This window comes from Herpailurus yagouaroundi, unplaced genomic scaffold (genome assembly GCF_014898765.1).
Source record: "Herpailurus yagouaroundi ecotype Mexico unplaced genomic scaffold, PumYag 67440, whole genome shotgun sequence".
Classification (NCBI taxonomy): domain Eukaryota; kingdom Metazoa; phylum Chordata; class Mammalia; order Carnivora; family Felidae; genus Herpailurus; species Herpailurus yagouaroundi.
This window is the reverse complement of record NW_024420251.1, coordinates 1,126,767-1,153,018: the sequence shown is the minus strand read 5'-3', so window position 1 is coordinate 1,153,018 and position 26,252 is coordinate 1,126,767. Positions and strand designations below refer to the sequence as shown.

Below are 26,252 nucleotides of genomic sequence, written 5' to 3'. Positions count from 1 at the left end.
AGGACAGCCAGACAGACATATCTGGGAGGCAGGTGGCCGTGTACCTGGAGCTGTGGCCCGGGGCAAGGTTTATTTGGCAGGCCCAGATGTGATCATTGGCATTTTCATAGATGTGGCCAAAATTGCCAGGAGAGACAGTTACAGTGAGAAGAGGTGCGACAGATGAACCCTGAGAAATGTCACCATAAGTGATTATGATTGTAGACAAGTAGGAAAGAATGCTCTTTTTCCAAATGGTTTCAAATGACATTTCAAATGTACTTACTGAGTCGTCTTCTCCTGAATAAATGACTGTGTATATTTATATATGAAGGTGATGGCAACCCAGAAATATTAAGCCACTTTCCCCAGGGAAGGTGGTAGAAAGAGGACGAGGAGAATTATTTATGCAGGAAGTATAAATGGCAGTTGATGTGCTAGCTGCTTTTGACCTATGAGACTTGTGTCAGATTTTTCGACTCAATTACCTTTGATGCACTTACCTGAAGATGTTACTTAGAATTACAAACGTTGCCAAGTGTCAGTACCTCCTGTGGTTCTTCCTTAAAAATTTTAGCTCCCCCCCCCCTTTAATGGAAGCATTTTTTCTTATATGCAGAGGTCTGTTTTTTAAGTGTAATCTAAAAGATGAAAATGACATGCATTTACATTGCTTACCCTTATGTGGTAGATGGAAGCTTTTAGAAAGGCGGGTATCTTCAATTTCAGAAATCAAGTTAGAACAAAAAAAAAAAAATGCTCCCTTAAATTCCTGTTCCAACACTGCAAAATTCTATCTGGAAAGAGTTAACAGTCCCCTGACTTTTAATTTTTTTTAACATTTATTTGTTTTTGAGAGAGACAGAGCATGAGCAGGGGATGGGCAGAGAGAGAGAGAGAGACAGAATCTGAAGCAGGCTCCAAGCTCTGACCTATCAGCACAGAGCCCAACGTGGGGCTCAGACCCGCAAACCGTGAGATCATGACCTGAGCTGAGGTCAGACGCTTAACCGACTGAGCCACCCAGGAGCCCCTGAACTTTTAATGCTAGATATTCAGAGTTATATTTTGTTTACTTCCTGAAAAGGGTCTGCTCGTTCTAAAACTTGTGTCCATCAATGACCATGCCATTGCATGGTGGTAGCATCATTTGAAAGCACTGTTAAATCTCCATAGTTTATCAATTCATTCCCCTGTGTACTATGAAAATAGTTTTCTTCTGTAACTGTCTCCCTTTTGAATGATATTTAGTTTTTACAAATCTGATTCTGTGACATCCAGTTCCGAGACATACTGTGAAGAGTCCTTGAGGGAAGAGGCTCTCCGTGAGGGGCTCCATGAGATCTAGAACCCTAATTCGCAGACAGCTCTCCCACCTCAAAGAAGGAAACTTCTAAATCACTCAACATTGATAGAGTCTACTAAACAAATAAATAAGTCCAGTCTAGGTGTTTTAAGTGAGTTGATGCGTCTTCATGTAGTTGCCATTTAAAACCAATGGCTAATTAAGTGAAAGCCAAAACCTGTTGTCGTTTCAGATTTTTTCTCCCACGAGACACAACAGTGGTAAATGTAGGAAAATTTAAATGACAAGTTACATTCTCTTTGTCAGAGCTGTTTTTATCCCTAGTGTGAAATCGGAGATTTTCATCTCAACTTTGTCCTTTTAACATTTTTCAAATGTTACATTGTGCTATTTTTAAACCTGGAAAAAAATACACATGATTGCTTTTTTTTTTTTTTTAAGTCTCCATGCATGGGATCTCTTGACTAGTAGGAATCTGAATTGGTGAAATGCCAAAATACCAATAAAGAGCCAAATAAAGGAAGACCTGCTCATTTGAAACCAGGATAGGCACTTGACGGTGGCTGTTTTCTGGTGTCAGTTTCCTGATTCTGATACTGTACTCTAGCTGTCTATGCAGCATGTTCACATCGGGGAAGCTGAGTGAAGGCTGCACGGGACTTGACTGTACATCTTTGTCACTTCTTGTAAATCTGTAATTATTTCAAAATAACTTTTTTAAAAAAGGAGAGCAGCCGGCCAGATGGGTCATCTGCACAGAGGCCCGAGGCTGTGTTCCTAAGTGTCATCTGTGTATATTGCACGGGCACCGCCCCCCCCACCCTCTGGCAGCAGCCGAGTTGCCGGTTCGGTTCTGTGGGGCCAAGGCGGGGCCCAGGCACCCCCGCCCCTACCCTGAGGCAGAGCCAGGCTGAGGGACCAGGCCCCAGAAGAAAGCCACGGGGGTTAGGGTGGGGGCGCTTCCCGAAGCACCAAAGCACCGATTGGATTTGGCGATTTGGCGAACCCCTTGGCTCTGAGGCTTTGCTGAGCCCGCACTGACTCCTGGTTGCCTTGTCCTCGGGCGGGCCGTGAAAGGAGTGAAAGGAGATCAAGGAGATAGGTGCCGGGACCAGTTCAAGCGGCCGACTCGACTATTTCCCGCCTCACACACCCCTCCCCCTGAGCGATCCTCGTGAAGGAGGGCTCTCTCCATGGTGCTTGGGTCTCCCCAAGAGAGGGTCCTGATCCGGCCAAGGTTATCATTAGGAATGACTGGGAAATGGCAACCCCACTAATAAAGCATTAAAAGACTCGAAGTCTTGAAAAATGTGTTGTCTGTAAGAGAAAATAAATGTCAGCTAAAAACCTCAAGGTGTGTAGCCCATTAACTTTAGGTTTTAACAGTTTTCAGACAGAAGCCTTAATTAGGCTTGTCACAAGTCCCCACTTGTAGGGAATTCTGTGCTTTGTAATAATGCAGATGAAGGGTTTTGTTTCTGTCCTTTAATGCTTAGTAAGTTTTTTTGTATAATCCGCTTTTATGTTCCTCTGTTGAGAGCTTGTATTTTAACATTCTCGCTTTGTTCTCTTATCTGGCTGGATCTTGAAGGAGAAAAAAAAAAGGGTAAAAAAATTAAAATATTTGGGACTTAAGTCCGGGTACATTCAACTTTCGAAAATATCCTCATGGATTCTTTTAGAATGCTTGCCTCAGTATGAGAGCCAAGTATGGACAACTTACTGTTTGCATCGTGTTCTTCTTTAAAAAGTAACAAGTTGTCCTTTATAAAACAGATTTAATTCCTTGTAATTGTAAGCTAATTTATTTAGATGGTTAAAATATTAGTTTAAGCACCTGGTCTTTTTTACCTTAAGCTCCAGTTTGGTATTAGATGTGTTGCTGTCTATTTCATGACCAGAAATATCTGGCTGTTAGGTGATTCGTAAACCTTCCTGAAATATCTGAGGTCCAAGTCTGGCTCTCAGCTCTTAACCTGGGACAGTTTCCATCATAGAGTTCTTATAGCCATGTTTCAGGGATAAGGGATGCCAGTTCATGGCATCATCCTGTATATCTGGGCATCATCATAATGTGAAGTGTCATTCCAGAATGATTTCATGAGAAAGGCCACCTTAGATGTTGCTACTGCAAGCACATTGTATCTTTCTCTTGTTAATGACAGTTTTTTATATTACTTGTGTTCAGAGTTCCCTTAAATCAAGCATGTTAAAGAAATCATGGAGAGGTGCCTGGGTGGCTCAGTCGGTTAAATGTCCAACTTCGGCTCAGGTCATGATCTCACGGTTTGCGAGTTCAAGCCCCGCGTGGGGCTCTGTGCTGACAACTCAGAGCCTGGAGCATGCTTCAGATTCTGTGTGTGTGTGTGTCTCTCTCTGCCCTTCCCCTGCTCATGCTCTATCTCTCTCTCCCTGTCTGTCAAAAATGAATAAACATTAAAAAAATAAAAAAGAAATAAAGAAATTGTGGATATCATTTTGGTTTGGGCTGTATAACTTTCATCTTCTGATAAGAAACTTGTAAACTTATATTATGCTTATCAGTAATTTTAATATAAGATATAAGAGAGTATTTGAAGCAAGAGAGGAATTGCTTTATTATTGGTGACTGAGAAATAGTAAGGTACGTTGAAAATGCTGCTGGCAAGTCAAAGGACACTGATAGCATTAACATACATCATGAGTTTTCTGGAGAGAAAGTTTTATCTGGCCTTTGGGTTAGCAGTGTTATTCTTTGTTTTTAAAAGGCTGCCATATTCACTTGAGCTTCATGGGAAAGATGCAAATAACTAGAAGCAAACTGAACAAAAACCATGTTGAGATCAGGAACTTATTTCAAGAAAGCAGATTATAGGTCTTCTTCTAAAGTGAATGACACTCCTGTGCCTTAAGCCTCCTGCCATGTACAAGTATGTCAACAGCACAGCAGCCAGGAGTGTTGAGCAGTACCTGTGCTGGCTACTGACCAGTATAATATCCAGGGCTCAGATGTCACCCAGAGACTGCTTTGCTGTGTTCTACTGATTCTGTTTCGGGATGAAGAAGTACACCATACATTTTAGTGTTGTTTTCATCAAAAGTCCCTCTGTCGTTTAAACTTCAGTTAATAGAAATCATTTGTTTTCCCCAGTGGTACTGAAGAATTAACTATTTAAGCAATCAGTGAATTGCTTAGCTAGATCAGTATCGTGTGGTCGGCATGCTACCCATGCAGAATACATAGCACTTGGACCTACCACCGCCAGAACTGAGACCTGCTGAGGGTGTCCTATGCTTTAGAAAGTTGAAGAGGAGAGTCTGGACAGCATGTTCTTGATCAGTTTTCACCTTAAACCTCCTGCCTTTTAAATTTATTTTAATGTTTGTTTATTTTTGAGAAAGAGCATGAGCAGGGGAGGGGCAGAGACAGAGGGAGACACAGAATCTGAAGAAGGTTCCATCCAGGCTCCTAGTGTCAGCACAGAGCCCGATGCAGGGCTCAGACCCACAAACCGTGACATCATGACCTGAACCAAGTTGGACGCTTAACCAACTGAGCCACCCAGGTACCCCCAAAACTCCTGCCTTTTAGACACACTAAACTGTTGCTGCCAAGTAAGCCTTTTCCTGAAACTCTCTGTAACATAGGAGAGAGAATGCTGCCATTCAAAGTTGTAGTATGATAACAGAGGAAAATGGGTGGGAAGGAAGACCCCCAGAGGAAAAAGTGCCCAAACATGGGGTCTCCAGAGAAAGTCATTGTACAGAGGCTGGATAGGCTTCACAGTTTCATTGGCAACAAAAAATACATATTCTGCCTACTATGGACGGGACACTGTTCCGGTTACTAGGAAAAGAGGATGTGGCCAAAGCAGTCATCTGTCTTTATGGAGTCCATGTTCTATGGAGGGGACAGTGGGAGCCCAACAGTAAACAAACAAGTAAATCTACAATCTGTCAAATGGTCATAAGTAATATGGGGAAATAAAATGGAAAGGACAATAGGGGGTGCTGTTCTGGGGGGTAGCATGTAGTTTTTCTATAGGGCATCAGAGTAAGTCTCGCTGTTTAAGGTTACATTTGAGCAGAGATGTGAAAGAGTAAGGGGGAAAGCCATGGGCGGGGGGAAGGATTCCAGACAGCTGGAGCAGTGGGTGGAAAGGCCCTGATGTTGGTATACACTTGGCGCTTTGAGGGAACAGCACTGGAGGTGAATTTGGCTGGAGAGGAGTGAGCAGTGGGAGAGCAGAGACGTGGTAGGGGATGTGGCCAGATGGTGGACAGCCGCATAGACCATTGGATAGACTTCCACTTTGGCTCCAAGTGAGATGGAAAGCCACAGGAGGATTTGGGCCAGAAGAATAACTTGAGCTGACCTAGGTTGTGACACTGTTACTCTGACTATAGAGGTAAATAAATAGAAAGTAGGGGACCAGTTAGGAAGTTATTATAATGATGCAAATGGGGGACGGTCAAGACTTTAACCATGTGGTAGCAGTGAGCTGATGAGGATGACACCAAGGTTTTGGGCTCATCTAGAAGGATGGGGCTGCCATCTACTTCAATGAGGAGGCTGTGGGAGGAGCAGGATACGGGGGTGGTCAGGGGTTTCTCTTTGGATGTGTTAACTTTAGAATCTTCCAGATGCCTCTTAGGCTGGAGTTTTGGGGTGGTCCTTTGGACTGCCTGGCCTGCAGATCCAAGTTGGGGCTGGAGAGCAATAGCTACTAGGTAGGAGTCACTAGGGTCTGGATGGTATTTGAAGCTGTGAAATTCATCAGAATCGCCTCCAGAGTAACCACAGAAGGAAAAGCGAGGAGAGGTCTGGGTCCTTCATCTCACAAAGATCATGGCATTGATTCCGAATTCATAGAGAACAAACAGTTAAAAATTTTCCTAATGTCCTGTCCCTCATGTTTTGAGACAGCGGTACTATATAATAATTATTCCTAAATTTCCTTTTTTTTTTAAGTGTGTTTTACTTGATCAATTGCTGATGTTTAAAATTGATAGGTGTAGTTTTGGTCTAGAAATCTGACTTATCTGGAAGATAATTTCAAACAAGGGCAACATTAAAAGAGATGTTTGCAGTGCACCTGGGTGGCTCAGTCAGTTAAGCCTCCGACTTCTGCTCAGGTCATGATCCCATGGTTTGTGGGTTCGAGCCCCACATTGGGCTCTGTGCTGACACCTCAGACCCTGGAGCCTGCTTCGGATTCTGTGTCTCCCTCTTTCTCTGCCCCTCCCCCACTAGTACACACACTCCTTGTCTCTGTCTCTTTCTCTCTCAAAAATAAGAAAACATTAAAAAAAGAAAGAAATGTTTGTAGGGGCACCTGTGTGGCTCAATCAGTTGAGTGTCTGACTTTGGCTCAGGTCATGATCTCACAGTTCGTGGGTTTGAGCCCCACATTGGGCTCTGTGCTGACAGTGCAGAGCATGCTCAGGGTTCTCTCTGTCTCTGTCTCTCTCTCTGCCCCTCCCCCACTCAAGTTTGTACACGTGTGCACATGCTCTCTCTCTCTCTCATGATAAATAAACATGAAAAAAAAAGATGTTTGCAGCCATGGAAACTTGAGGTCTCAGAAGTAATTATTACTCAAGATAGAAGGCAGTAGGGGAGCACCTGGGTGGCTCAGTTGGTTAAGGGGCCAACTTCGGCTCAGGTCATAATCTCGCAGTTGGTGGGTTCAAGCCCCACACCGGGCTCTGTGCTGACAGCTCAGAGCCTGGACCCCGCTTCAGATTCTGTGTCTCCCTCTCTCTCTGCCCCTCCCCTGCTCATGCTCTGTCTCTCTGTCTCAAAAATAAATAACGTTAAAAAATTTTTTTAAAAAAGGCAGCAGAAGTCTAGTGTGCACCTTTCACCATCATTTCTTTTTGAAAGTCTCACTTTGGGTTGTGATTTCATGGTAGGCAAATCTGGTGAAAACTTGGACGGTGTAGTATTAGTAGGCTATCAGTTCTGTCACGCTGCACTTTAAATTCTCTTTTTCCTTTTGCCTTTTCTAGCCAATATTTGCATTTCTAAATGAAGAAAAGTTTAACGTGGATGGATGGACAGTTTATAACCCAGTAGAAGAATACAGAAGGCAGGTAAGTCAACAGGTGCTACAGCAGGTGGTAAATCTCAAACGCGCATGGTGACACTATGTTGTCAGTCATACTCTGAGAATCAGTGAAATCCTTGCCTAGTATATTTTTCGTGGCAGTTATAGCTCATTTTTTCGATTACTGTGTGATTTATGAGCTCATTCCCTAGCAATATTCAAGTTGCATTGAAGGCTGGGTAGCCAAGTTCTGTTTCCTTCTGGTACATGAACAATGTCGGTTGTATGTTGTTCATGAAATGAATCAAATACGTGGGGTCTAGAAAAGTCAGACTTCTATACCTTACTATTGAGGCATTCGTGTCACTATGTATTTACACATTTGGGAGCATAACTATCACTGACAGCTAAATTTATATTTATTCCACTTTGCAGATTGAAATGAATTAGGACTGTTTTCCTATAATGCTGACTTTTCCAACAAAGCTTTGATGAACATATATTAGAATAGCTTTTACTGCTCTCTTCTGTAAACTTCACCTGCATGCATGTTCATTTGCTGTAATAAAGGCAAGAGGCTTGGTACAATGTTGCTGTTCAGGGACAAAGGTCTCTTGTGGCATGTTTTGTGAAGAAGAGCCAATGTGTATTATGTAACAGGAGCCACAATTTGACCTGTGGTTTAATCAAGTTTTTAGGCCAGGTAGGAGTTTTGTGATGGAGGTTTTCATAGTCCTCATCCTACAAAGCTCTTAAAATAATTGGGAGCATTTGCTGAGTGAGCTGTAAGACTCCGATGGAGCCCAGTTGCTTTATATGAAAAGGCAGTGAATGTAAAGTAAAATTCTAGGACCCTAGACTCGAGGAGAACCTTCTAGCCACCACCTCCACTACCAAGCACCTGGGTTGATTATTCTTTCTAGTCTTGATAGGCAGCATACATATTCATAAGCAGATTCAACGCTCAGGAATGTGGGTGTGGGAGTTTAGATCGCACATAGGAAGTAGGGCGTCCTGTGCTTCCAGAAGTCCGCTTTAGACTGGTGGGTTTTCAAAGGCTGTATATGTGTTTCATTTTAATGATCTCTGTTCTGGGTCAGATCTTGAGGCAGAAGAAAGACCATTGAAACATTTTGCATGTTTTGGAGGCCTCTGTAGCATTATGTATTTAAATATTTGTACCTTAGTTTTGGAGTGTTATGGACAATATTAAGACTTATTTTGTAGGCCAATGTTTCTAGCTTGAAACAAAACAGTTCCTGTTTTTCAGATTGCATGCATATATGAACTGTTGAAGGTATCTTGTTCTAGACTGCCATTATATTTCATCTTTTCTTCTTATAACTTTCTCATGGGACTTATAACTCTCTAATTGGACTCAGCATCAGACTCACCTGTTTGGTCCGTGGTCTATAGGACCAGACCTAAGGAAAAGGTACAATGTCTGTCCCCACAGCAAACACCCACATAGCTCACCTTTGTGTGTGTATTTGTGTATTTGTGAGTATGGGGAGAGAATATTCCACCACCTCTGGATCTTGTCCATACGCGGTTTTGTGGGTAGCTGGCAGGATGGCAAGTGTATTCCGTGTCTCCCTGTCACGTTAGCCATCTGCTTAGAATGCAGGTGGCTGTATTTCTCACACAGCCTACGGAGTGACCGCCAATCCCAAACAACTTGGTTGAAAACACTTTTAGGAGGTGGCGAAATGAGCCTCCCCAGAGGGGTTTTCCTTTACTTCCCCTCTGTGACTTTCTGCATAATCTTAGCCTCTTTCTACTTTGGAGCAGACTGAAGCATTCACTCTCTTTTGAGTAGGGAGAGGCAGTTGCCCAATGTCTCTTCTACCCTCAAGTGGACACAGGTTAAAATTATGTGATGCACTTTTCTCTGGGGTGGGGAGGGTACGTAGGTGGGAGATGCACTTGGGCTTACTGTTACACACATAGTAAGGAATAGTTTGACGTGAAATTAACGAGGAGCTCAAATTCAAGAGAATTTGTATTTACCAATGACATTTTAGAATTATGGAAGCCACCAGTGTTTTGTCTTGTGTTCTTATGTTGTCCAGATGACTGATTTGGCTCCCTTTATTATAAATCAGTAGACCGTCCCTACCCTGTGTTCAAAGAGGCACGTGCAGATTCTGCTAGCAAAAGGAAAGGAGACCCAAGGCCACTCCAGAGACGGAGCTGTGCAATACTGACTTGGACATCCTTCTCTCCTGCAGGGCTTGCCTAACCACCACTGGAGAATCACTTTTATCAATAAGTGCTATGAACTGTGTGACACCTACCCTGCTCTCTTGGTGGTTCCATATCGTGCCTCAGATGATGATCTCAGGAGAGTCGCAACTTTTAGATCCAGAAACCGAATTCCAGTGAGTACTACAGTTAATGTTTTCTTCAAAGACTGCCTTTTGTCCCATAAGAACAGGAATCCAGTCAGAGTGACACACTCTTGGAATCTCAGTCCACCGTGTCGTTTTTGAGTGCCCGCTGAGCACACAAAGGACCGCGCTGCACGGGAAAAGAAGTGAGACTGCACCTGCCTTCCGGGAGTTCACAATCAAGGACAGAGAATGAGCGCAAGTAATTCTCATACAGGAGAGGGTAAAAGTGACGCTACCATACCTAAACCAGGTGCTTGCTGGAAGGAAAGAAAGAAGTATAGGGACTTTCCGGTTTTCACCTTTGCAGCCCCATACCTTACGTGCGACGGGCCCTTGACAAGTGTCGGCCAAATCATACTGGAAACAACGCGCTATCTGTCTAATGTCACAGAGCACAGAGCACATGGGTACAGGCTTTTGTGTGCGGCCACCTTTATTAGGGTTAGCTCATCCTCATCATGTTTGCCGGCTGCCCGAGTGCCAAATGCACATGATTCCAGATGGTATGCTTACAGTATCCTTGGACCTAATTCACCAAGTTCTCTTTGGCTCTTGAATATTTATGTGAGTCACGCCATCTACTTTGTGTACATAAATTTTCTTGACTAAAAATTTAGAGAATTTTTCCTCTCTTAATTATCAGAGCATGTCATAATGAGTACATCGCTTTGTTTTTGTTTTTCTAAATAACAGATTTTGGAAAAACAAGGATAGAGGAAATTAAGATTTAATGTCACCTTGCCTTTAACTCCAAGTCTAGACATTTTTTGTCCTTAAAAGGACATTCGTGTGAAACTTTGGTCTAGTGTCAACATAACAGGAATCATAACTTTAAAATTCGCTCCCTTCTCTAATTCTCAGTGTCTGTTCAGATCGTAATGATGTATATTGTATTTGAACATGTTTTTCAGCTCATTTTGCTAGAATACAGTGCCAACGAAGCTAGAATTACAAGTTTATTCCTCTCGTGCTCTTCTGCGACATACTTTTCTGTGTTGTAGCCATAGACTCCACCCCTGCCTTGGCCAGCTGTCTTTGCTAATACTTGTCTTGCCCACAGGAGGAAGAGGTTAGGGTAGTGTGGATGGACTTTGTTCATGCCTTCATTCAGTTGAACGTCTACCATGAGAAACGTGTTTGTGTGTGTGTGTGTATGTGTGTGTGTGTATTTCATGGGATTTGGGTCAGGAGAGGTGGTGTGTGTGTGTGTGTGTATTTCACAGGATTTGGGGCAGGAGAGGAGAGGTGTGTGTGTGTGTGTGTGTGTGTGTGTGTATTTCACAGGATTTGGGGCAAGAGAGGAAGGGTGTGTGTGTGTGTGTGTGTGTGTGTGTGTGTGTGTGTGTGTGTATGTATTTCATGGGATTTGGGTCAGGAGAGGAGAGGAAACAAGTGTGCTCAGGCTGCCATCTTGACCCCCTAGTTTCCACTCTTCTGAGTGAATGAGAGCCCACTGTAGAACACATAAGATGCATAACTTTTTACTTATTTACCCATTTTATTGATCCTTCTTACTTCATAGTGGCCACAAATTTGCATTTATTTTTCCTAATAAAACTAAAGCTAAGCTCTCCTTCACATCTATATCTTTATAGATTACCATGCTTAATCATATTTAATAGTAGATAATGTACTTTTTCTGATATACCTCATAACCATCTGACTCTTGACTATAACCCAGAAAATGCATTTGCTTTTAATGTGAAATCCTTACTATTTGATATTCAGTTCTTTTTTTTAAGAAAGCCCATGTAAAAATACAAGAAGAATTGATGAGAAAGCAGTTTTGTTATTTGTACATAAATAGCATATGAACTATTATAAGATACCATTTAAAAACAAAATGATCCACATGCATTGATGTTCCCATCAATGCATACATATGTTCTCTTATGCATTCCTTTTTCTCCCATAGGTTTGTCTTAATGTTACAGAAGTGCTTAACATATAAGTAACACATAGTTACTTCACATATTTTACAAAATGCCGATAAAGAAAAAGGATTCTGCCACCTAGTGAGAACCACAGTTAACATTTTGGTCTATGTCCTTCCAGACTTCCTTCTATGCATACATATTTTTATTTGGAAAGAAAAAGAAATTATGCTGTCATTTGTGTCTCTGCTTTCTCTGTGTAACATTATCTTGGAAAGAGCGTTTCCTGCTGTTAAACATCTGTGTGCCAGTGTGTACATGTACCATATGTATTTAATCAGTTTTCTATTATGAGGCATCTTGGTTATTTTTTTATTTTTTTGCTATTATAAACAACGCTGTGATCAACATCTTTTTTGGTGGCTAAATATTTGTGTACATCCTTAATTATCTATGGCTTCTAGATATTAACTTTAGTAGGAATAACCTAATATAGTACCATATACTTTGAAAGCAGTCATGGTAGTTGATGTTGTGAAGCTACTATTATTTATACCTGTGAGCCAAACAGCAAGCATCCTTTTAAAAAGGTAGTCAAGGGGTGCCTGGGCGGCTCAGTCAGTTAAGCATCTGACTCTTATTTTCGGCTTGAGCCATGATCTCATGGTTTATGAGTTTGAGCCCCGTGTTGGGGGTCTATGCTGACAGCGCAGAGACTGCTTGGGATTTTTTCTCTCCCTCTCTCTCTGCCCCTTCTCTGCTTTCTCTCTCAAAAATAGGGGCTCCTTGTGGCTCAGTGGGTTAAGCGTCTGACTTTGGCTCAGGTCATGATCTCACAGTTCGTGGGTTCGAGCTCTGCATCGGGCTCTGTGCTGACAGGTTGGAGCCTGGAGCCTGCTTCGGATTCTGAGTGTCCCTCTCTCTCTGCCCTGCCCCCACTTACACTCTCTCTCAAAAATTAATAAACATTAAGTAAATAAATAAATATTAAAAAAAATAAAAAGGTAGTCAAGATCCCTCAAGAAAAAGAAAAGAGGAAGTGAAACAACTTATAAGAGAAGCGTTTCTTAATGTGATCTGGTGACTCCAGCCTTAAACTTCCCGAGCAGAGAGAAGAGGGGTGGAGGAAGGGAAGGCATGGGTGGTGGCACAGGGCGGTGTCTTGCCCAGGACCTGATTTCAGTTTAAAACTTGGGAGGGTCTCTGTCAAATAATAGGTCTCTTATGTGTAGCAGTTTTCTCTTTTGAAAGTGATCTTGTATCAGATCAACATGTACAGCTTAAACTTCCACAGTGCCGCATGTCACTTACATCGCAGTAAACCTGAAAAATGACAACTCCGTGCACATGTCAAAGTGATCTCGTGTCTCTTACTGGTCTTAAAGCGAGGGCCACAGGAGGCAGGCTGGGCAGGTCCCATCTCCACCTTGTTGGTTACAAAGTGGAGGTCAGGGAGGGCCAGTTCTTGTTCCGGGGCTTCCCACTTCTCAGCCTTTGGACTCTTAGGAGTCACAGTGGTGTTTTGTACAGGTCTCTTCATGGCGTGAAGAGTCCATGAATGAGTATTCATTAATGCCGTCACATCCTCTTTTCTGCTAACCCAATGTCGGCATCATGTACATCGATTTTCATGGACATCAGTGCTTATCATTTGCCGTCATGGAGGGGGCGACTTCAGGGATGACGGCGCATTTGGCCTTCTATTAAGTGAGCTCAGACACTTCTGCTTCTTTAGTTCTTCTGTCTGCTTTTCATAGTTTTTCATATCTGACTCCGTGGGCTGCTCAGCTCGCCCCTGGAAGGTACTTCACCTGTGTTTTTCATTCATCCTCCCAGCAGGGCCATGGAGTCATGCTCCTCCTCATTCGATGGCGGAGGAGACAGAAGTGACACAGACTGTGAGCTCAGTACCCAGGCTACAGCCACAGCAGACATGTGCTTCACATCTACATGAGCTGTAGATGTGAGTTGGTATTATGGAGACACGTTGTACCAGACGTGATTTCCTTTACGTATCACTGAGAAATCCAGTACAAGCTACAGAGCAGAAGTAATATCAGAAGCCTTTTATTTCCTTTAAGCGAGAGAACTTTTTTTTTTTTTCGGTAAGCATTTAACTTCTACAAGAAAACACTAGTAAAGCAATTGGTATTCTAGCTGCCTCTGGATAATTGTCACTGTTAAATGTGTGTTGCTGAGCACATTGCGTAAAATCGCAGGTGAACCGGTATTCTGTTTTGGCAAAATCAGATTCACTTCCTCATGATTGTTAGTGCTTTCTGTTTTGGGTATTTCTGTTTTGAGATTTGTTTTTTTCCTGATAGCTTAAAATTTCTGAACTAACCTTAGGTGCTGTCATGGATTCATCCAGAAAACAAGACCGTCATCGTGCGTTGCAGTCAGCCTCTTGTCGGTATGAGTGGTAAACGGAATAAGGATGATGAGAAGTATCTCGATGTTATCAGGGAGACTAATAGACAAATTTCTAAACTCACAATCTATGATGCAAGACCCAATGTAAATGCAGTGGCGAACAAGGTGAGTGCATTTAGTGACATGACAGATGCTTCTCTTAGATACAGTGTGCCATGTTTTACATGATTGTGTTTGCCGCGGCATGTCACTTTGTGGGCTTACGTTAATAGTTAAACTTAGTTGAAATAGGAAGACTACTTTGCTGACATAGGAAGTAGTTTTAATCGCAAAACGTATTTTAAAATGTGAATCCGTTAAATGAGAATAACCTTTAGGTAAATTAGATGAGTATCGAACTATAATGAACTTCAATCCTGGCGCAAGTTCAGCCCTCTTTGGAGTGCCTTAGGCATCTACGAGGAGTTGTGGGAAGCTGCAATGGTTAAACCCTAAATCTGTAGCTTCATCCAAACGGTCTCTTCACTGCACTTGTTAATGTGCCTGCTCATTTATATAAGATAATTCAGTAAAAGGAGATTTCTGTATATGGATTTTACAATCAGGCACACACAATGTTACTGTTTTCAGTGGCAATCTGTCTCCATTGTCTTCTTGGCCTTCTTAAGCAGAGTGTGCCAAGTGCCCCTAAAATTGGTCGGGGACGTCGCTGTGAACATCAGTGACTATGTAGTGTTGCTTTCAGAAGCTCCCCAGAAGTTGCCGCAAGATATAAGGCTGTTTGCCCGGACTCTAAACAGCCCCAGATTGATATGCTTTTAACATTCGATTTCTTCTTTTCGTTTTGTGTTTTCCGTCTCCTGTTATTGCCAGCTGTCACTCGCAAGTGCTCACAGTGGGCCTGCCCCGCGTTGTTCGCCACCATTCCGCCTTTCAGATTTATTGTTTCTCGTCAGCTGTAGGCTTAAATTTCATCATCTTGAATACTTTGCTTATCCCGAGGTCACTTTTCTGGCATCTTCAATTATTCATAGCACAAGAACCCAAAAGCAAAACACATCCTCCAGTGGCTCAGAGAGAGATGCAGACTGTGGTTGTTTGCACACGGATCGTGTGTCTTCCACATTTGCATCGGGGGTGGGGGTCCCCTCTGCTCCCTGTGTGCTCTTGGACAAGCTCTCTATTACTGCAGTAACAGTTTTTGTCTCACTAATGGAAATCATTTGGAAATTCTATGTAAAGCAATCAGGAGTGGTATTCATGAGTAAATTAGGAATTATAAGTAAAACATGTAGGAAATTAAGTCTAACTATGAATATCTTCTTGCATTCTTCATAACTTTAGATATTTCTGTTCCTTCCCTCATATATAGTTGAGAGTTCAAAACATGCATAAAATGCAATATCTGCATGTACACATTTAGCCTGAAATAGATATGGTGTTACATCAAAATGAAGTATTTAGAAAGAATATTTTAAAATATGTAAATGTATAAAACAAATACCTTCATCATATTAACTCTCAAGCTTACTGCTATAGCAGTAGAATTCTTGAATGCCTTTTTAACACTCAGGAAATATGCCTGTGTTGCTAGTCCTGTTAGGGATGAAGGGAAGAAAAAAATTAAGGAAAAAACCTAGGCTTTAAAGATCTCTGCAGCATTCTTTAAAAACCAAGCTCTGGTTCCCTCCTCCCTTGGCTGTGTCTCTCCCCTCGTCATCTATATCCATAGCAACAGGCCCTTGAACCTTCGCGTTGTCATATTAGATAATCTGGGTTGTTCCTTTCTGTTGAAGAGAAGGAAACTGAAAAGACTTCCAAAGTAACCAGAGATGGAGAATTGGAACTTTTGGGAACTCAATCTATGCTTGACTAATTGATTTTTACCCTTGTGACTTCTGTTCTCTTTGGACCTAATTGTTCCTCCCTTGTGGAGATTTAGAAATTTACAACCTCCGATGTAATAAGCGACATTACACCATTTTAAAGTAAACAAACCAACCCCAGGCGTAGATAAGTCTCAGCACCAGGCTGCTTCAATTTGGTGGCGGTCTGCTGTGATTAGAGTGGAACTGCATTAATGCCTGTCTTTGCTCTGGCAATGAGCAGCAAGTATAGTTTTCCTTTTATTTTTTTTTATTTTTGCATAGTATCTTCAGTTATGTATGAAAGAAACTCCAGCATTGAGAATCTCTTTGCAAATCACTGTAGCTTTTTAAAAACCACATGTGTAGAGAAGCAGGTCAGCTCTGGGAGGGTGACGTGTGTCATTGCTTTACAGGCTTGCAGCTCCAGCAAAACTTAGGCCTGCTATCTCCTCCCAGGCCGGGAGCCTGCAGCTTAGGAAGTGACTGCCAGGTGGATAGGAGCACCTCTGTCTTGGCCTCTGATCTGAGCTGCAAAGTGCTATGCCCTGAGGCATGGATAACCAACAACAGGGAAATACGGCTCATCTGTCTATTCGTTAGCTAATAACTTTTTAAAAACGGTAATGTGAATGTGTATTGTCTACTTACTACTGATGATGCTGTAACAAGCTCTAAAATATATGTTATATATTCTTCCTATTATAAATAAAAAGAGGCAAAATATAGCAATAGCACATTTGTCCAATGCCTTCCCCTTCCATTTCAGCTTATAGAACATTGCTTTCTTGGCAAGTCTATGAATTATTTAACTTTTTCTTAAGGGGCCAGAGGCCACATGTTCCATGGCATGTTAAAACATTAAACAAAATGCAGCCAGGTTCTTCAACAAAACCATTACATTTCTTTTTCTCTACATGGAAAATGGGTATCTTCACCCCATTGTGAAGGTGGACGGATGCCTGCCCTGGCAAGATAATACTTTCAGGTGCTGTGGTGTAGGTGGTGGCCATCTTGTCTCCGCTCGAAACCTTTTGCTCTTTGAGGGCCTACTACGTGCGGCTCTCTGTCCTTGGTGTTTGCACAGCAGACAGTCATGGTGCACTAGAAAAGGTTTGGGCTTTGAACTCAGCGTGAATTCTGTTGATTACCATGGGGCTTTGGGGATCGTTAAATAGTATCTCTTCTCTTTTGCAAAATGGGGATAGTAATACCTCCCTTGCTTGCAGCATTGCTGTAAGAATTAGATAAGATTATGGAAAGCAAGAATCAGTATCTGGAACCTCACTGGGGCTCATTAAATGGTGGCTGGTGTTAGCTGTGATAGAGTGTGCCTCCTTTTAATCCTGTTTAACCTACTGAAGTGTTATTGCCTATTCTGTGGGAGAGAACGTTGAGTCTCAGGGAGGTTGAGAGCCTTGCCTCAAATCACATAGCAAAGAGGGGCCAAAGCGCCTCCACCCCCTTCTACCCCCCTCCACCGCTGCTGAAGAAGAGTACTTCTACAGAGCTGATAGAGGACAAGGACCCTTGAGAACCTGCTCATGCCTTTCCAGATCCAGAAGAAGAGCTAGTAATTATGGAACATTTTGAAATGATTTTTTTCTTGTGAATACAGATCCCCAGGAAATTGCCAGCCCGCTATTTTCTTCTAGCTCAGAGTGTGACTAATGTTGTTGAGGCTGTGTTGGGTAGGAAGTCAGGTCACATCAGTCATCGCATCTAAGTCGGAAGGTTTTAAGTTGAGATTTGGAGGACCGGTAACTTGAAATATTTGGCTAAATTACTGACGAAGTAGAAAATCCAACTGATTGTTTGTATATCTTGCTGTTTCTCAGGCAACAGGAGGAGGATATGAAAGTGATGATGCATATCACAACGCTGAACTTTTCTTCTTAGACATTCATAACATTCATGTTATGAGGGAATCTTTAAAAAAAGTCAAAGACATTGTTTATCCTAATGTGGAAGAATCTCACTGGTTGTCCAGTTTGGAGTCTACTCACTGGTTAGAACACATCAAGGCAAGTAAACATATATATATATATATATATATATTTTTTTTTTTATGTTTATTTATTTTTGAGAGAGAGCAGGGGAGGGGCAGAGACAGAGAGGGAGACACAGAATCCGAAGCAGGCTCCAGGCTCTGAGCTGTCAGCATAGAGCCCAATGTGGGGCTCGAACTCATCAACCATGAGATCATGACCTGAGCCAGAGTTGATGCTTAGTTGACTCAGCCACCCAGGTGCCCCAAGGCAAGTATATTTTTTTTTAAAAAAAGATTTACATGTATAAAAAAGGAAGTCATTGTTTAGTGGAACAGGAATCTCTTTTAATTCCTTCAGTTTTAAAATTGAGCAGTTATTTGTAGTGTAGGGTTCTACATTTGACGGTTTTCGGTTTTGTGTCTCTTTATAATTTGCTTACCTAAATTACAGATTTCACAGCATCACTCCAGAACAGTTTGAGTGTTGGTAGAAATGTCACTTGTGATAGCAAGTAGTTGGGGTTTCATGCAGATTTATTTAGGAACAGCCAATTGATTATCTAACCGTTACTGGGTATGACCCTCAAGGACCTAGAGATAGATTGTTTTTATTGAAAATAATCTCAAATTGACTTATTTTAAAGAATGAACTTTATGCCTTGATTATATTCAATATTCAATCCTTCATCTTGATAAAGGCATCAAAAGCCTGCAGTCTTTAAGAATAAAAGTACTTGAAGCTATCTGAGGAAACTAACACTTTTAGAAACCACCATTTAGTTCTGTAAACAAACAAAAAGCCCACTTTAAATAGGTGCATTTTTGATATAGATTATTTTCTAGTCAAATTGTACTTTCAAATTTGATAGGAATCATATTTCTCTTTTGCCTGTCTATAACTTTCATTTTTTTCTTAATTCATTATTCTCAAAAAGGAGTTAGCAAAACAAATTAATTGTGACAGATGAAGGTAACGTGGGGTCCTGGATGGCAGCTTGCTTTAGAAAAAGGACATTAAGTAGAAACTAAGGAGACCTGAATAAAGTATGCGCTTTATTAAAAATAAGTTAATATGCTCATTGATAATTTCATAGTATGTCAATATCGCTTCACTGGTTGTGACAAATGTACCACACCATTATAGGAGGTCAGGAATAGGGCAAACTGGGTCGAGTATATGCGAACTTTCTGTAGTACCTTTATAACTTTTCTGTAAATCTGAAACTATTCTAAAATAAACATTTATTTTTTTAAAAAGTAGTATTAGAAACAAAATTACTACCATTTTCAGAATATATATGTATCAGTTTGTTAAAACCAGAGTTAAATAAAATTAGTAAAAGGTAAACAAAAAAGTAGTGTACTCTTATATGCAAAGCATCACACTAGACCTCATGAATGGAAGAAGGTATGAGACATACTTCTGCCTTTAAGGAGGTTTGTGCGGTTGAAGACGTGGTATGTACGTGTGACAGGAAAGCTTCTGCTCCTTGCTGCAGTGTGTTAAGTGGAAGGGACGAGGGAACCCATTCTAGAGAAGGAGGCACTCTGAACCAAAGTCCAGGAACAGGCCTGGGGGAGGCCCCGTTGGGAAGAGTGAGGAATGCTGGAGTTGCAGGTTCATCTCAGAGACCTGGGAGAAGCCAGGTGGTCAGAGGCCTTGGCCATGAAGCTAGGTTGTTGGAAGCCCCAGAGGTTTTGGAATAGTGAAGTAGTAGGAAAATGTTCTGGCAGTTCTTATAGGAAAGGGAAGAAGGTAAAGTCGGAAAACAACCACTTCAGGTATCCTGAGTCAGGGTGGTAATGATCAGAATTAGAACATGTCCAGGTGGGGAGGGGGGCACTATGAAAGGGACAGACAGGAGAGCTTTCCGAGAAAGGGCCTGTGGGCTTGATGATTACCTAGACGCAGGGTCTCAAGAAATGTAGGCTGATACCAAGAGGGTGAAGCTGGGTAACTGGGACGATGACACCACCATTTGCAGATGCAAGGTTGTCCTGAGCAGGGTCTTGGTTAAGAAAAACATCATCTGTTTGAGGCAGCGGCGGGCCATCCACCTGGTGATAGGTAACAGGCAATTTTCTTCCTGCAAAGCGGAACTCAGAACAGGGGCTTGGGACTGAGATGGAAACGTGAGAATCAGCTGTTGGGCAACCAACTCAAGCTGAGCCCTTTAATGACCCTGAGAGGGACACATTAGCAATGATTCTTGCTGAGTTCATGGGATTATGGTCATTTTTAGTTTCTTTTTTGCGCTTTTGTTCACCTTCTCCATTTTTATCCAGTGACTATATATTACTTTTGTAAATAAGGGAGAGAGCTTTTTTTCTGAAAGACAGGGCACAGGCACAGGCACAGGAATTATTAGACAAGGTGAGTCAGCTCCTACTCTGAACTAGATAGAAGAGAGACTGGTCAGAAGTAGGTCTTCTTCAATGGCTCACATGTCTGAAGAAATTAGGAGTCAAGGCCATCGCATAAGATGAAGTATGGAAGTTAAGACTTAAGGAATATGGAAAATGCCATAAAAGACCCCTGTAAATTTTTATCGTTTTGCCCAAAGAGAGGGAGATACAAAAGAAATGAAAGAAACTGTCATTGTTCTGTCTGGAGACCATCTGTAACTGGGGAGCCCAGAGAAACACCTGTAATGACATCTGACTCACGGCTACTTAGGCATAGGTCAAATTGTGCTAGAAGACAGAGGAGTAGAGTTATGGGTAGCGTTGAGCTCGACCTTGAAGATCAGGTGGGAATGGGGGAGCACATTTGGGCTGTGCTGCTTCTGGAAGCTCTATAGGAGAATCTGTTCCTCGCCTCTTCTAGCTTCAGGTGGCTGCTGGCGTTCCTTGCTGTGGCCAGATCATTTCAGTCTCTGCTTTCACGATCATGTTGCCTTCTCTCTGTGAAATCTCCCTCTGCTCCCTCTTATCAGGATATATGGGATGGAATTTAGGGCCCACCTGCATAATCCAGGATAACCTCTCCATCTCAAAGTCATTATCTTGATCACATCTGTAAAGTCTCTGTTAACCATATAAGGCGGTATTCACAGATTTGCAGGGGCTAGGACCCAGCCATCTTTGGTGAGCATTATTCAGCCTCCCATGCTATTTTGCGGCCCCAGGACTACTGATAGACACGTGGCATGGCCACCACTAGCCTGCGTTCAGGCAAAACGGTCCGACCACTCTGTGCATCACAGGGCAGGCTTTGCGAGCGAAGAGACCACCACCTTGGCACGTGTCCTATATTGTCATTCTAGTTCACCGATGGAGCCCTGACAGGGTAGAGTGTCTCTCTGTTTCCTGGAGCTTACATTTTTTCTCTGCCCTTTTCTCTTTTTTTATGTTTATTTTTGAGAGAGACAGAGACAGAGCAAGGGAGGAGCAGAGAGAGACACACACACATAGAATCTGAAGCAGGCTCCAGACTCTGAGCTGTCAGCACAGAGCCCAACACGGAAGTCACGAACTGTGAGATCATGACCTGAGCCAAAGTCGGACACTTAACTGACTGAGCCGCCCAGGCACCCCGCACCCCCCTCTGTCCTTTTCAACACTCTTCCCCTATAGACCTTCCCGTTGGAAAGTGACATATTATTTTGTGTTTCCTAGAAGGCGACATAATCCATGTCATCATGTTGTGGGCATTGTCTCTTTTAGTCCAACAGAAGCTGGTGGTGGGGGCGGGTACCATTACTTTAGAAAGGAACCACAATTCTGTGATTGGCTCAATGTGTCACGTCATTACATAACTACCAGGCGTTCCTGTCAAGAAGCAATGGCGGGAATTCATACCCTATTGGCAAACATCTAATAATTTCTAAAGATAATTGGCTGAGATTGCGTTCTTTTTCGTGATAAGGGACGTGTCTGGAGTGAAGTTGCCCTCTGTAAAAATGTTCCTTCAGTTGAACTCAAGTGACCTGCTGCATTACCACTGCTTCTCAACAGCCCTTTCTTCACAAGCACCTTAAATAAAAACTGTAAACGGGAGTTTGAGGAGATACTTAGAACGCTAGAAGAAATAAAGCTGCGCTAGTCATTTTAAAAACAGTGATTTTTGCACAAATAATTGATGTGCCATCAGGTCCCCTAACCTGTCCTTCTTGGGACTACTTTGTCCACTTATCTTTGGTTACTGTTTATGTCAACATGATAAAAATACCTATTTTTAGGGGTGCCTGGCTGGCTTAGTCTGCAGAGCAAGCTACTCTTGATTTTGGGGTCGAGTGTTCAAGCCCCACATTAGGCATAGAGCTTACTGAAAAAATAAATAAGTAAAATGAAAAACCAGATCTTTCACTTATTCTTTTCCTTGAATTAGTGAAAGCGACCATAATACTTGACTGTTGCACAGCTGTTACAATTTGGGGAGCCCCCAAATGGCGTCATGTAGGTGAATGGCTGATGAACGCATGAAAAGACAGGGCCCTCGTACACTGACAGTGGCAACGTGAAGTGGTACAACGGCTTTTGAAAACAGTTTAGCAGTTTCTTAAAAAGTTAAATAAGTACACATTAGCGTGTGAACCAACCATTTCACTCTTAGGCATTTACACAGGATAAATGAACACTTAAGTCCCTAGAAATGTGTGTATGTGCATCATTCATAGTAATCAAATACGAGAAACAACTACATGTCTATCAGCTGATGAATGGATAGATAAAATGTGATCTGTCAATAGAATGGAATTTTTTTTGGCCTTAAAACGGAAGGAAGGACTGATACAGGCGACAACATGGATGTACCTTAAAAACACGCTGCTGAGTGCATTAAGCCAGTCAGGGTGCCTGGGCAGCTCAGTCAGTTAAGTGTCTGACTTTGGCTCAGGTCATGATCTCCCAGTTCATGGGTTCAAGCCCCGTGTCGAGCTCTGTGCTGACAGCTCGGACCTGGAGTCTGCTTCAGATTCTGTGTGTGTGTGTCTCTCTTTCTGCCCCTCCCTGCTCATATTCTCTCTTTCTCTCAAAAATAAATAAACATAAAAAAAAGACCACCTATTTTATTATTCCATTTATATAAAATTTTTAGTAAACACAGAACTGTAGAGAAAGAAAGCAGATCATTGGTTGCCAGGAGCCGAGGAAGGGAGCAGGGTTTGACCTCAGATGGCACACGAGACTTTTTATGGGTGATGGGTTGTGATGATGGTTGCACAACTGTATAAATTTACAAAACCTTACCAAACCGCACACTCATGGGTAAATTGTATGGTTCGTAAAGGATTACTCCATAAACACCTAAATCATCCAAAAATGACATTGTGGCAATAAGTGTTTGTGTACATAAATTTAGTAGTACTTCTAAGTCTCAAACTTTTACTAGAAGGCCATCCCTGTATCCTTACATAAGTATTCTACTAGTGAGCCACAGAGTAGTTCATATTTTGTCAAAGGCTCAGAGGTGATTTCCACTGTATCAGGCCTTTAGGGTCTAGACCTATTGGACCAGTGATTTTTCTAAAATGATCACTGTTGGGGCGCCTGGGTGGCGCAGTCGGTTAAGCGTCCGACTTCAGCCAGGTCACGATCTCGCGGTCCGGGAGTTCGAGCCCCGCGTCAGGCTCTGGGCTGATGGCTCGGAGCCTGGAGCCTGTTTCCGATTCTGTGTCTCCCTCTCTGTCTGTCCCTCCCCCGTTCATGCTCTGTCTCTCTCTGTCCCAAAAATAAATAAACGTTGAAAAAAAAATTTAAAAAAAAATAAATAAATAAAATAAAATGATCACTGTTACGAGCTGAATTGTGTCTCCTCCCCCCCCCCAAATTCATATCTTGAAGTCCTGAGGTACACCCTCCCCGTCCCCCCACCCTCCGTACTTCAGAGTATGACCTTTTTAGAAATAGGGTCAGTGCAGGTGCAGTTAGTTAAGATGAGGTCCTACTGGAGTAAGGTGGGCCCTTAATCCAGTAAGCTAGTAAAAAACTGTAATTTCACATTTCAGCAGTCTCTTACAGCCACCTACTGACTCGCGTGTTCTTTGCCAGCTTGTTTTGACGGGAGCCATTCAAGTAGCAGACAAAGTTTCTTCAGGGAAGAGCTCAGTGCTTGTGCACTGCAGTGATGGATGGGACAGAACTGCCCAGCTGACGTCCCTGGCCATGCTGATGTTGGACAGCTTCTACCGGAGCATCGAAGGGTTTGAAATACTGGTACAGAAAGAATGGATAAGTTTTGGACATAAATTTGCATCTGTAAGTAAACCATAAAGCTCATTTTTTAAATGTCAGATCACTGCCATTTGAGATGTAAAAACTAGTCATTAAACCACATGTTTGCTTTTGAAAAGGAAAATCCGAGGAATTGAATGATAAAAATCCGAGGGATTGAATGATAAGGACTCTACAGGTGTGAAAACGTGTGATGCCTGGGGTCAGGTAGAAGTTGTTTTAGGAGACTTCTTTATCCATCTGCACTATTTACAGTTTGATTTGAAAGTAATACCAGAAGCCTGCATGAAAATGTTCACATTGACTTTGTGTGAAAGGAGGAGGATAGGGTGACAATTCTTTCTCAACTACTATTAGAGCTATTAGAGCCAAATACATTTTACAGAATTGTGTAGATACTAGATTCTTATTATTCTGATACACACATTTCCAGTTCTCGGTTCCAGATATCCTTTCATAACCCTTCTGAACAAGATCACTCAGGTGATGGTCATCCACATTTCCTAAGTAGTGTGAATAACATTTTCAAGTAGAAAGAATCATGGTTAATAAAAGAATAAATGGTGAGGCTTTTGTCTTGTTTTTAAGAGAGAAAGAACTTACTTTTAATGATAATGATAACACCCTTTTGGACCCAGCTTCAAGGCTTCAAACTTGAGGGTTGGTCCCTTCGTGCCACTGACATAACCGCAGAGTCATCTGGCCCTGTCTTCCTGCAGCTGCCCTGGACTGGTACAGAATTCCAGTCAGATGAAATAGTTGGAGCACATGTGTTGGTATTGCTATTTTATAGATGTTTATGTACTTGATTTCCATTAGTTCAAAATTTGGCATTGGAAAGCAGATCATGGACTTGTATTGTCACATTTTGTGGGTTGTATGCTTTCTCAGTCTCGTGCCCTTAAATTATAACAAATCGTCTTCATCAATTCCTTTTAGAGAATAGGTCATGGTGACAAAAACCATGCCGATGCTGACCGATCTCCTATTTTTCTCCAGTTTATTGATTGTGTATGGCAAATGTCAAAACAGGTAAGGGATATATAGGATAAAGATACGTTTGACTCAGTGTTTAAATATTTTGTTCTAATATCTGGGATTTGCCTCATCTCTATTTACATTTGTATGTTAATAATCGTTGCAGCCGGATGATGGGTGTATGGGGTTTGCGGTTTTATTCTCACTACTATTTATGTCTGGGATTTTCCATAATGTCTTAAAAATTCAATATCTAACTGCAGCATCTCTATTAACAGAATTGACAGTACATGTATAGAGGCATGTGTATATAGCTATGCCTGCTAACATATGACACCATAAATAATAAAACTACCCTATATGCCCTGTGCACCGAGGAGAACTGAGATAATTGGCTTGCTTTCCTATTTAGTTATTCAGTTATTTTATTTTGAGAGACAAAGACAGAGTAAGCAGGGGAGGGGCAGAGAGAGAGGGAGAGAGAGAATCCCAAGCACGCTCTGCACTGTCAGCACAGGGCCCAGTGCTGGGCTCGATCCCACGAACTGTGAGATCATGACCTGAGCCAAAACCAAGAGTCGGAAGCTTAACCGACTGAGCCACCCGGGCACCCCTACTCGACTCTCCTTTAAACCCCTCAGTCCTGTGCACAGCACCAAGAAAAGAGCTGTAGGATGTGTGCGGATTATGCACCTCTTTTCAGTTTTGTAAGAGATCAGCCTCAAGTTTTCATGCTTTGTTGGCTTGTTTGCTTTTGTCTAGTTCCCTACAGCTTTTGAATTCAATGAACGGTTTTTGATTACAATTTTGGATCATCTGTATAGTTGCCGGTTTGGTACTTTCTTATACAACTGTGAATCTGCTCGAGAAAGACAGGTGAGTGGAAATGCTAATCATTTTAGTTAAATGCGTCTGGTCTTTCCTGAAGGAAGAAGCAAAACAAAACGATAGCTTGGTTTGTGTGAAATGCAAATGTTTCTCATTTTTCACCACGGAGCCTGGGTGCTTTCACTTCAGCCAGGGCTTGTTGAGTGTCTGCTATTCAGTGCAGGGGTAAGACACTAACTTTGCCCTCAGAGAGTAGGAATGACTTTAAAGGTATGCAAGGGCTCCCTCCCAAAACACCATAAAAATGTCAGTAGAGGAAATTGTTTTAAAGGCATAAACCTACAAGAACAGGGAAGATGAAAAAGGAGATGTGGCAACCAAATTTTAGAAGCTGATAAGTTTGTAGACGACGTAGCTTGAGAAACTGAGTCTCAGATCAGCAGCGGGGGAGCCAGGAAGCAGC

The 26,252-nt window shown here is 42.2% G+C and overlaps 1 protein-coding gene across 3 annotated transcripts in view; it reads left to right on the top strand.

The window, feature by feature from the left end:
* MTM1 (myotubularin 1) overlaps positions 1 to 26,252 on the top strand; it is a 97,448-nt gene that overhangs the window by 59,308 nt on the left and 11,888 nt on the right. For all 3 annotated transcript variants that reach the window (XM_040467368.1, XM_040467366.1, XM_040467367.1), the window contains 7 exons: positions 7,277 to 7,360; positions 9,546 to 9,695; positions 13,931 to 14,119; positions 17,658 to 17,843; positions 23,801 to 24,007; positions 24,923 to 25,015; positions 25,724 to 25,837. In XM_040467368.1, coding sequence (XP_040323302.1) covers positions 7,277 to 7,360; positions 9,546 to 9,695; positions 13,931 to 14,119; positions 17,658 to 17,843; positions 23,801 to 24,007; positions 24,923 to 25,015; positions 25,724 to 25,837 — 1,023 coding nt within the window. The remainder of the gene's footprint in view (positions 1 to 7,276; positions 7,361 to 9,545; positions 9,696 to 13,930; positions 14,120 to 17,657; positions 17,844 to 23,800; positions 24,008 to 24,922; positions 25,016 to 25,723; positions 25,838 to 26,252) is intronic.